The 12,796-nt window shown below is 42.4% G+C and overlaps 1 protein-coding gene across 1 annotated transcript; it reads left to right on the top strand.

The window, feature by feature from the left end:
- The first annotated feature begins 2,157 nt into the window (after positions 1 to 2,157).
- SQSTM1 (sequestosome 1) lies at positions 2,158 to 11,804 on the top strand. Its single transcript, XM_075856196.1, has 8 exons — positions 2,158 to 2,572; positions 5,862 to 5,957; positions 6,257 to 6,471; positions 6,573 to 6,732; positions 9,134 to 9,229; positions 9,526 to 9,752; positions 10,533 to 10,737; positions 11,428 to 11,804. Exons 1-8 carry the CDS (start codon positions 2,386 to 2,388, stop codon positions 11,583 to 11,585), a joined length of 1,344 nt encoding a protein of 447 aa, XP_075712311.1. The 5' UTR covers positions 2,158 to 2,385; the 3' UTR covers positions 11,586 to 11,804.
- Positions 11,805 to 12,796: the final 992 nt, after the last annotated feature.

Below are 12,796 nucleotides of genomic sequence, written 5' to 3'. Positions count from 1 at the left end.
GGATTGGACAAATATTTGTGTAATATTACACTTGTAGTGTGTGTATAGTGTAGAAACAGCTGTGTATGGGGTCCACTGAAATAAATGAGTATGGTCTTGGCACATATTATTTTTATTTTTTTATGTTTTTTTTTATTGAATCTTTTTGGGGATACAATTAATTTTTTCATGTAACAGTTTGACAAACCATGGCGATAATATGTATAGAATGCGAGTTTCCATCAATTATAAATGGATCATTCTGTGAATTTTTCCTCAGCAATGGGTTCTGCCTGGGCGCCGTTGATGTCCATAATCATATTAAAAAAAAATCCATTTTTCGATTGTGAGAATGGGGGTCCTGAACACCCTGTTCCTCCTCACTGCTGGACTGCAGTGACGGGGACATTAAATGGAGCCATGAACGTGTATGTGCACTGATGCTCCATTTAAAGTCTATGGGAATAACAGAAACAGCAATACAGCGCTCGGCTGTTTCCATCAGTCCCATAAACATTGAAGGGAGCGGACGGTGCAGTTAGAAGGATCTGGGGGTTTGGAGGATGGAGCAGGTGTTCTGCTGTCTGATGACAGCCGGGCTCCTGCTCCAACGGTAGCGAACGAAGTTTACTTAGATCGAGGCCGTTTAACCCCTTAAATGATGCGGTCAATAGTGACCGCAGCATTTAAGTCATTTACAGGGGGAGGGAGCGCACTCTGTCACCCATCGGCGGTCTGCAAATGCAATCGCCCCCGGCTGTCATGGCAGCCGGGGGCCTAACAAAGGGCCCCAGGCCTGCCCCGGCTATATGCCTATTAGGCCGTGCCAGAGGTAAGTTCTAATAGATTGCCTGTCAGTTTTACACTGACGGGCAATAATGCTTTGGTATACTAAGTATACCAAAGCATTCTAGCAGCGATCAGAAGATCGCACAGTAAAGTCCCCTAGTGGGACTGAAAAAATAAGTAATAAATGTTAAATAAAAATTATTAATAAAGATTAAAGTTAAACCATTTTTCCCATTAAAAAGTAGTTTTATTCAGTAAAAGTGTAATAAAGAAATAAAAGCACACATATATGGTAATGCCGCGACTGTAATGACCCAAACAATAAAGTTAACATAAACGCAACAAACGTTTTTTAGCGTTATCGCCAAAAAATATGGCGGAATTGCTATTTTTTTCTATTGCCCCCCAAAAATGAATAATAAAAGTTAATCAATAAGTCCCATGTACCCAAAAAAGTACCAATGAAAACTACATCTCGTCCCGCAAAAAAACCCAAAACATATCACTAAATTTATGGAAAAATAAAAAAGTTACGACTCTTGGAAAGCGACGATGCAAAGACAAATAATTTCAGTTCAAAAGTGTTTTATTGTCCAAAAGTTGTAAAACATAAAAAACCTCTACATATGTGGTATCGTCGTAATGATACGGACCCAAAGAATAAAGGTAACATGTTATTTACGCCGCAGAGTAAACGGCGTAAATTTAAAACGCATAGAACAATGGCGGAATTGCTGGGGTTTTTTTCTATTCCCCCCCAAAAAAAGTTAAGAATAGTTAATCAAAAAATTATATGTATCCCAAAATGGTGCCATTAAAAAATACAACTAATCCCGCAAAAAAACAAAAAAAAAAGTCCTCATACAGCTATGGACAAATAAAAAAGTTACAGCTCTTTAAATGCGACGATGGAAAAACAAAAAAAATTGCTTGGTCATTAAGGCCTAAAATAGGCTGGTCACTAAGGGGTTAAAGTCGCCTTATACCATTTAATTACAGAATTTCAGGTCTGAACAAAAATAAAAATAATTTCCTCCCAATCAGATGCCCTTTATTTCCATTACACATAAACACAAGCTATAAATATCTGTCTACAGTGCTCGTGTTCTTGAACTTTCTCGAATGTCTTACGTCCCTCATTCTTCTCCCTCTTTTGGGGAACCCCCTTTGTTTTGCTAGCTCATCATGACATCAGAAAACCGTTCCGACGCCGAATGGGCGTGATTTCCTAATCTGTCAATTCAAAGTAGGCGTGGTTAACTCACTCGTTCTAATGCAGAGCGGGCGCGATTATCTTGCTGTCAATCCAAAGAAGGCGTGGCTATCTCCGTGTGTCTGTCAATAAATCACTGGGCGTGACCAAACGGGTTGACCGCTGAATGGGCGTGGCTGACAGCAGGTCCGTTCTAGTGAGCCCGTCCGGGTGACAGGAGGGAGGAGCGCACACGGACATCAGCTGGTGGGTGGGGAATTTCCTGGGATCGTGTTTATATACGTCAGGCTGCAGCGGCAGAGCACAGTCACAGGACATCGAGGAGCAGAGGCGCTGTCTACACACCACTGCTAATTCCTGCTGCGACATCATCCATCCGGGAGGAAGCTCACACACCTGCCGCCATGACGATCACAGTCAAGGCTTACCTGCTGGGCAAAGATGAGAACCACAAGGAGATCCGCCGCTTTACGCTACAGCTGGGCAAGGGCAAGTCTGCCACCCAGACCTCCAGCTGTGAGCTGATCACCAACAAGGTGATGGAAGTCTTCCAAGGCCTGAGAGGAGGCTCCTTCCAGATGTTCTACAGAGGTGAGCACCCATCCCCCATACACAATGCTAATCCTTGAGAATGCCCACTGGCATCATTCCTCAGCACTGGCATCATTCCTCAGCACTGGCATCATTCCTCAGCACTGGCATCATTCCTCAGAATAAATAATGCTACTCTCAGGCATAGGAGTCATTATGGTTGTTTACATTATGTGTTATTCTTATTATGCAGAAACAGAAAATTATTTGTATGTAACCAGTGCCTGGTGGCGACTAAAATTGCATACAACTGATGGGGGGGGGGGGGGAGTTGCGTGTACTTTTTATATTTTCGCCATGTGTGAACTAATCGCATGCAATTTCGTTTCCTTAATGGGATTTTTAGTCGCCATATAGACCTATGGTGCACCATGCAGACAATAACATGGGCCGTGATGTAGATGAATATGTGTGTGACTACTTCATTCCGGGCTGGTTGGAGACATAGGCACTGGCAATGCTTTCTCCAGGTCCTGGCATATGTTGGCACTGCCTCTAGTGATCTCGCCAGTGTTCCGAGTCCCGGGGACAGTTTTTGGGTCATTGTCAACAAATGTTTAATCTTATTTTTCTTTGCCGACAACAATGTGACTTTCCTCCAGTGGAATTTGCCCTTTGTCGTTACTATGTAGTTTGGCAGATCTGTCTAGGGTAAAGGTGACTAGTGATACTGTGGGGTGTGGGGCGCTGTTAAAGGCGTAGTTCACTTTTCTCTTTACAATTGTAAGGCTGGATTCACACGACGATGTTACGTCTGTAATGGACGGAACGTATTTCGGCCACTAATCCCGGACCGAACACAGTGCAGGGAGCCGGGCTCCTAGCTTCATAGTTATGTACGACGCTAGGAGTCCCTGCCTCTCCGTGGAACTACTGTCCCGTACTGAAAACATGATTACAGTACGGGACAGTTGTCCCGCAGCGAGGCAGGGACTCCTAGCGTCGTACATAACTATGATGCTAGGAGCCCGGCTCCCTGCACTGTGTTCGGTCCGGGATTAGTGGCCGAAATACGTTCCGTCCATTACGGACGTAATGTGTTAGGGTATGTTCACACGTAGTCAACCAAAACGTCTGAAAATCCAGAGCTGTTTTCAAGGGAAAACAGACCCTGCTTTTCAGACGTTTTTTTACCAACTCGCATTTTTACCAACTCATTTTTTTACCAACTCTTTTTTGGAGCTGTTTTCATTGGAGTCTATGAGAAAACAGCTCCAAAAACGTCTGAAAGAAGTGTCCTGCACTTCTTTTGACGAGGCTGTATTTTTACGAGTCGTAGTTTGACAGCTGTCAAGCGACGACGCGTAAATAACAGGTCGTCTGCACAGTACGTCGGCAAACCCATTCAAATGAATGGGCAGATGTTTGCCGACGTATTGGAGCCGTATTTTCAGACGTAAAACGAGGCATAATACGCCTCGTATACGTCTGAAATTTGGCCGTGTGAACATACCCTTAGTGTGAATCCAGCCTTTGTCACAATATTAAGCAGTTTTCTCTTCTTTAAAAAAAAAAATATGTAATTTATTTTCTACTGGTGTTTACATTTTTTGGTTGCCTTTTTATAAAGCCTCTTTTTGCAGAGAGAGAAAAAAAAAAGTCAAATTGACCCTTTGGATGGTCTATAATTTCTCATACTATTCAGATATTTCTAAATGTTGTTTTAAATTGTAGTCGAGTACCAAATAATGGGAGATGAAGGTACAGTCTTCCTGTGAGAAGAGCTTCTCTGCCTGTGTCCCCATGGCAACACTTCATGTCCTTTTAAAGCTGTTCTCAGAAGGACATCCAGCCTCAGAATTCTTATGTTATTTACCTTTTTAAAACACTAAAGGTGCTTTTAAAGAGCAAGCGATATCATCAGTGGACTCCACATCACAATCCCACTATTTTCACATAGTTAAGAGAAACCACGCACACAGCCCTCAGAGGAATGTTGTAGGCCCCTTCGTTCTAGTAACGGGGGACTCTGGGTCTATGACCTATCAGAAGACAAGTAAAAAGGGACTTGCACCAGATCTTCTTCTGGTTCTCCTTTTAAAAGTACGACACATCCATCCTGATCTGAACAATACTAAATAATTAATAGGATTCTCAGGTTGGCATCATTCAGACTGTAAGAATATCTGCTTATCTTCGCTGTGTCTTGAAAAGTAACATTTGCTGCATCACATGTAGGAGCAGTTCTGTAGGGTAATCCTATTTCCCACCCATTGCTTTGTGAACCTGTCCGCAGAATGCAGGCTGCTGTTTACGGCAGCCTGCTGTCTGTCTATGGAGCAGATCCTTTTTCTGTTATCAAATGCTTCTTAAGTCAACTAATAGGTATATATCCTAATAGGCAGTCGCTGTATATACAGTTAATATATAAAGGTGAACCTTCACTGTAACTCTTTCTCCACAGCCTGAGGGTGAGAATGCACCCGGTTTGGCTTTCATTGTGCTGGGCTGTCATGGCTGGGTTCACACCTGTGATCAGCTTTCTGTTTTGCAGCGTCATTGGAGTAGAACAATGGAAATACCAGAAGTACTGGTTCCCCGTTTCAAGACGGACACCGCTGACTTAACCCTTTGACTCTAATGGGTCCTGTCAGATTTTCATCTGGGTGTCCGTGGTTTTACCGGAAACCATAGCGCAGCATGCTGCGCTATGGTTTCCGGTATCTTTGGCCGGTTCTGTGACAGAGGCTTCGACGCAGATGTAAGCGAGGCCAAATTGTAATTTGAAATAACCCAGTTCACCTGTTGTATAAGAACTATCTGGATAAATGAGCAGGTAAATAATATGTGGCAGTAGTTTTGTTCTTGGTGTTAAACCGTTGGCTGGCAGGAATGAGATGGGAGAGACTCCAGCAGAATACAAAGTTCCCTGCCAGTCTCCTCCGCTCCCTTCCAACCGCAGTAATATAAGAAATAATTCTCTGCCAGCCTATAGTTCAGCAAAGGGTCCAAGCTGCCCAAAAGTGCTGGAGGCGCAAATGAATACATCCGCTCTCTGTATGTGACAAAAACGGATCTGAACAAGAGCGTGGAGATCTGGTGTTGTCACACAACGGCTGCATGTGCAGTTGCTAAGCAACAGGTGGAATGTTTTTGAAATTTCAAAGACTCCCTCACAAATTAGAATGGGAATGTTTCCTTTTAATTGTTCTTGTCAGACAAGATTTTGGTGGACTATTAGTGTTCTTGGATGGATGTAAAATCTAGCCGGTTTTAGTGACTTGAATGTTTCCTTGATCTGAGCTTAATATTCACGAAGCCGCATTCAACCATCCATTTCCTTTTCCAGATGAAGAGGGAGATCTCGTTGCCTTCTCCACCGATGAAGAACTGAACATGGGGCTGGAAATGATCAATGATGGTGTTTTCCGTCTATACATTAAAGGTATGTGTTCTCTTGTGAGTAAAATAAAAGGATATTATTATTTAGTTATTTTTGGATGGAATATTTAACTTCTAACCCAGTCTCTAATGGCTCATGCACACGGCCATATTACAGATCTGTGTTGTATTGATCTGTTCTACGATATCTGTAAAATGCGCCCTTACCTGGGGTACTACGTTTATGGGATGTCTAAACTAGTGAATTCTAGTCGATAAACACTCGTGATATAATGGCGTCTTATGTTTTCTTAGACCTCTGCTGTGTTCACTTTCTCATTTAATTTCTAATTTCATTCATAGAAAAGAGAGAATGCAAGCGAGAACACCGCGCACATTGCGGACAGGAAAACACCCAGAACGTGGTGCACCCCAATGTGACCTGTGACGGGTGCGATGGTCCTGTGGTGGGGAATAGGTACAAATGCCTGATCTGCCCGGACTATGACCTGTGCAGCGCCTGTGAGACTAAAGGGGTCCACAAGGAGCACAACATGATCATGTTCCCGACTCCCATTGTAAGCCGCCTCTCAATACATGTTTGTTTTATTTACTTGCTCTTCTAGCAATGACTTATTTTGCATATTCTTTGCCTCTGATCATTTATTCTTTTCTTCAGGCCTTTCCTCATGGTCGCTGGCTCCGCAAGATGCGCCATGGAGGGCCACCATTTCCATGGATGCATGGGTGGGGGTTCCCTGCCAGAGGACATCCCTGTCCGAACTCTCAGCAGCCACAAGGAACCGCTGCCCCAACTGATCCGACCACTGCTGAGGAAGGTAACTGCTTCATGTTTAGAAGTATTTGTAGTTTCTACTATTACTTTTCATCCACAAATCTGATAAATTATTTTATTGTTACTTTCATGCCATTTATTACAGTTTTGGAGAATTTTCTTCAACGATTATATCAGAAAAGCTACAATTATAAATCCTAGTGACATGGTATTTAGTCTTCATATTCACATTAACCAAGGGGTTGGTTATTTTCTTATAAATCTATTTAATCATACATATAATGTAAACATCACTTATATATTTTTTTTTTTTAACCCCTTAGTGACCACTAATACGCCTTTTTACGTCGGTCACTAATGGGCTTTAGGCTAGGCTGACGCCTTTTCACGTCAGCCTAGTCTAAGTCCTGCACGGGTCTCCCGTGCAGGCTGGAGCCGGGGCTCTGCTCCCTCTGTCACCCATCGGCGGCCCGCGAATGAAATCGCGGGTCTCCGATGGGGTGTCATGGCAGCCGGGGGACTGATAAAAGCCCCCAGGTCTGCCCTGGACATATGCCTGTTAGGACGCGCCGGAGGCACGGCCTAACAGATTGCCTGTCAGATTTACACTGACAGGCAATAATGCTCTGGTATACGAAGTATACCAAAGCATTATAGCAGCGATCGGAAGATCGCACAGTAAAGTCCCCTAGTGGGACTAGTAAAATAAGTAATCAAAGTGAAATAAAGATGATTAATAAAAAGTACAGTAAAAAAATAAATCCAATTTTTCCATAAAAAGTGGTTTTATTTAGTAAGTGTAAAAAAAAAAAAAAAGTACACATATGTGGTATCGCCGCGACCGTAATGACTCCATTAATAAAGTTAATATGTAATTTAAACCGCAAAGTGAACACCGTAAAAAAAAAACGCAAAAAACCATGGCGAAATTGATTTTTTTTTTACATTGCCCCACAAAAAAGTCATAATAAAAATGAATCAATAAGTCCCATGCACCCCAAAACAGTACCATTCAAAACTACGTCTTGTCCCGCAGAAAACAAGCCCAAAAAATCACTACATTGATGGAAAAATAAAAAAATTACGGCTCTTGGAAAGCGACGATGCAAAATCAAATAATTTTAGTTCAAAAGTGTTTTTATTGTGCAAAAGTCGTAAAACATAAAAAAACCTCTACATATGTGGTATCGCCGTAATCGTACCGACCCATAGAATAAAGGTAACATGTTATTTACGTCGCATAGTGAACGGCGTCAATTTAAAAACGCATAGAACAATGGCGGAATTTCAGTTTTTTTTTATAATCCCCCCCCCCCAAAAGGGTTAATAAAAGTTAATATAAAAATTATATGTACCCAAAAATGGTGCTATTAAAAAGCACAACTAATCCCGCAAAAAACAAGTCCTCATACAGCTATGTAGACGAAAAAATAAAAAGTTATAGCTCTTTGAATGCGACTATAGAAAAACGAATAAAATAGCTTGGTCATTAGGGCCTAAAATGGGCTGGTCACTAAGGGGTTAATTTCAAATTATTCTGCATTTCCGATCTCCCTCGTTGCTGTACCTTCCACTGGTCATGCGTCGCTTCTTGTCCATGCAATGTCATTCCCTGGGGGGGGGTCACCTGCCCCATACGTCCATGGCTTTATGCGTGCTCCCATCATTTTGTTTTTACTGTGCATGTCCCGAATCCCCGGCCCGGCGCAGTAGAGGAGGTGCGTCCTTTAGTAAAGTAGAGTCCTTACTATAATCTCGCTACTTCTACTGCACCGTAGAAGCTAAATGATGGCGCTGCTGAGACACCCCTACTGCGCACGCGCCACACAGGGGATTCGGACATGTACATTAGAAACCAATGAACGAGATAGAGCCATGGCCGTGCGGGTCAGGTGTTGCGTTTGGTCCTTGAATGCTCTAAAGAATTCTTAGCCTTTTATAAAGTGTTAACCCTTTGATTGCTGTAGAGTATTGTGAATGTGTGTTGGGACTTCGCACCCATATTCAATAAGTGGTGGCAGCGAGTTGTGTGGACTCTGTTTGGGTGTGACTTACACTACATTTGCAACCTGAGTGCAAGATTGAACGATTGGAGATAGATTAACCCCTTGCAGTCGCACCCCCATCCCGTACTGTGAAGTTGTGTAAGTGACAGACTGGTGATGTTGCATGGACTTGAAGCGACACATGACCAGTAGAGCGAGCACTGTTTATACGGGGGACCTCAACAGGAGATCTCGGAAATGCAGTAGAATTCCAAATAAAGGTATAGTGGTAATCTTTATAACTTTACATCATGTTTCATTAAATATGTTTAGAAGAAGTGGCCAACCCCGTTAAGAGTGATGATGATTTCTTGTGGCAGTACCAGAAAAGTTGATTGCTAAATAAACTTTGGCCTCAAATGTCAGACATATTATTATTTTTTCCCTTTGCAACTAAAGGTGATTCTGGCAATCCTGCACAGCCTTGCAGTGATCCAAATGTTGCCTTCCTGAAGAACGTTGGAGAGAGCGTGGCAGCCATGCTGAGCCCTCTGGGTAGGTGCATGCTCTTTCTTTCCTATAAATTCATATATAGCTATACATGGCAAATTAGATTTTGAAGACATTAAAAATACCCAAGAATATTCATGTAAAAGATGTGTTTATTGGGATAATTTAGGCTTTATTATAGGACAAACATATCTCTGGTGGCATCTCATGAGGCTTCACCCGTCACAATGTATTAACAAAATGGCACTTAATATGTTTAGGCATTGCACGTTGTCTGCACTGAGCTTTGTGCTATGGATTGTATGTATGTAGGTTTCCCTAATACATTATGATCCTTTCAGGGATTGATGTAGACATTGATGTGGAACATGGTGGGAAACGCAGCAAGGTTTCAACTCCACAGCCTGGTTCTGAAGCTAAAGACTCTCAACCAGGCAGCACATCCTCTACCCAAAATCCCCAGAGCGGCAACAACAGATCTGAAGAGAATATTGCCCCCATGGACACAGACAACATTACTAAACAGATGGAAGACGTACATATAAATTCAAACACACAGCCGAGCAACGTGAGTACTCTGACATTTTATTTTTAGAAGAACTGGACTAAATTGAAATCAGTACTTCGGTAATTTTATAGATCTCCGTGATGATGATGGTACGAGACAAGATATCTTAATGGAGTTCAGTTTTTGGACGAAACTTTATACCATGGAAATAGTGTGCCACCTCTCACTTTGCCGATTTTCAATTGATACCATATAAACTTGTTCAAAACCATTCCTTAAAAGGGTTTTCCCATAACCATTATTTATCACCTATTCACAGGATAGGGGATAAGTATCTGATCAGTGGGGGTCCGACAGATCTGACCCCCACCGATGACGAGAACGGGCTTACCGTGCCATTCCTGGAATGGAGTGGTAGTGTGCATGCTCGACCAGCGCTCCATTCATGTCTTCGGCAGCTCCATAGAAATAAAGGGAGCAGCATATTCACTACCGCTCCACTCCTATGGGGCTCCCAGGAACGGCACGGTAAGCCTGTTCTTGTGATCGGTGGGGGCTCCAGTAGTCTGGTCCCCACTGATTTAGATATATATTTACCTATCCTGTGGATAAGTGATAAATGATTATGGGAAAAACCCTTTAAGCAGGTGTGTATAAAGCGTAGGGAAGCTCGTATCCCTATGCCCATGCGATGCTTCTGACTTGCCAAGAGCTTTCATTGAGAGATGGCACATCTGTAGTATGTATAAGGTATGCTAGATTTGACCCCTGGTCTTTTACAGATGATTGTCACATTTGTTTAGCAGAATATAAGTAATTACAATTCTGTATTCTTTACAGGAACAGGGTGAACACAGCGGCAGTGCTTCAGGGGGTGATGATGACTGGACTCATGTGTCACCTAAAGAAGTAGACCCGTCCACTGGTGAGCTTCAATCTCTTCAGGTTCTGGAGACCGATACCCCGTGTCCTTTAGACCCATCCAGATCTACACATGCACCCACAGGTCTAAGAGAAGCGGCTATGTATCCACATCTCCCAGCAGGTAACTTCATAGTCTAGACATTGGTTCTTTTGTAACTTTTAGTATATATCGGCTATGAGCGCAAAATCCGAGGAGCTTCAAGGAAACCAATAACTTCCCTATTAGCAATGTGTGTGAGTTTTCAAACTCCGTAAACCTTTTCTGGATGTATAGGGGTTCTGGTGCGAAGGCCAATGTATTCAATCACTGCTGGAGCCACCCACCTGTTATCTATGTTAAGGAATCCTATTCCACTTTCTGGATCCTTGTGAGACCGCTGATTGGGGTGTTTGGGGTCATTAGTCACAAGAATTCCTCTTTATATGGGTTGTCCCAAAACACATTGACATGTAAATCAGACCTATAGAAGGTCAGACAACAAGCTGGTCCTGATCTCTATCCTCAGTGTTCACGTTTAAATAAATAGGAATATAGATTTGTCATTTACGTTTCCCTTGTGCACCTCGATAACTCAATAGATTTACCAGCAGTCCTATTGGGAACCATGGATAACACCGCACATTGTGCCTAATGACAGACCTGGCTTTCCTGCATTTACAGACGATACTACGGCACTTAGCGATATTGTTATAACTATTCATTTTGAGTGTAAGGCGCTGCACAAAGCGCTCAGACGAGGCGTAGTTCTAGTAATATAGTTCTAGTAGCTCCTTCTGTTCTGTGCAGTAACGTCTTGTTTGTTCCTTCCAGAAGCTGACCCTCGTCTCATTGAAAGTCTGTCACAGATGCTTTCCATGGGATTTACAGATGAAGGCGGTTGGCTCACTCGTCTTCTGCAAGCCAAGCAATATGACATAGGGTCTGCCCTCGACACCATGCACTCTGTGCGGCATCTTCCTGACCAATAAACTGTACATCTCTGCTTTTACTATAACCTTGCCTTCCGTATATTGCTCTAAATTACTAGTATCAACAATGGCAATAAATTAACACTGCGGGAAACCTAATGTCCCAAAACATCAAGAAAATGTAATTGTTCAGTTCTTGTGAGGTTCATTAACCTTCTAGTCATTGTGGTGGTCACTGTAAAGCTCACGTGATATGGAATAAATCAAACTTTTACAATTTGTTACTTGTCTGACAGCATCAATAGGCTCACGATCCTGAAACTAGACCTCCAGGTCGTAGGAGTAACATGCAATATACTCCGCTTTGGCGTGAACAATCCCAATTAACAACAAATACTTTATAACCGGGCAGGATGAATCCCAGGAGTCATGTAGCCAATGTGCAAAGAAATATACTGCTGGCACCTAATCTTTTAGGTTGTTCACTATTGATGTCTATGGAAGTTTTATGTGTAAAATTTGCTGTGGATTTTACCTCTAAATTGGCACAGGTAAAATCCAAAGTGGAATACAGTAGCAGACAAGTGAATGAGAATTTCCAAATCCCACAATGCGTAGATTGACCCGCAGTGCAGGCTTTTAAATCTGCAGTGTCTATTCTGCTGGGATTAAGCACGGATTTGTTAGGAATTTTCTGAAGTTTCTTCAATGGGGAAGAAAAAAAAAAATCACCAAGTAAGATCCGCAATAAAATCTGCAAGTGCAGATTTTAACCTAATTTTTTTTAGATGACTTGTATTGAAGTTCAGCAGGAATATTTCCATTTGTTTGTCTACATGTTTATTGTACTGGTCTCCCACAGTGCTAATCTATGTTCTGTCTGTACGAGACTGATCTATAATCCTCTAAATGTGTAATCGAAACTTGCAATTAAACCTTTCTGAGCATTGCAAAGTGACTCACGTTTGTCCGTGTGAGCTCCATCCTTCAGCTAAGCCGGGGTCTCCAACCTGTAGCTGCCCAGCGCCAACCCAACTACTCATCACAGCATGCTGGGAGTTGTAGTTTTATGCAACAGGTTGGAGACCACTTATCTACTGCTATAACTGATGGAGTACAGAGTTTTTCAGGTATGCGATTTGTGCTCCACAAAAGGCAATGGCCAAAACTCCAGTGTTGCTAATGTAAATGGTTCAAGTACATCAGTTATCGGGAATTTTATTATTTTTTTTTTAACTGTCCCTAAATGCTAGTAATAAGGAATACACACT

The sequence above is a fragment of the Rhinoderma darwinii genome, chromosome 3, assembly GCF_050947455.1.
Source record: "Rhinoderma darwinii isolate aRhiDar2 chromosome 3, aRhiDar2.hap1, whole genome shotgun sequence".
NCBI lineage: Eukaryota > Metazoa > Chordata > Amphibia > Anura > Rhinodermatidae > Rhinoderma > Rhinoderma darwinii.
The sequence above is the reverse complement of the archived record's forward strand: the minus strand, read 5'-3'. Positions and strand labels throughout refer to the sequence as shown.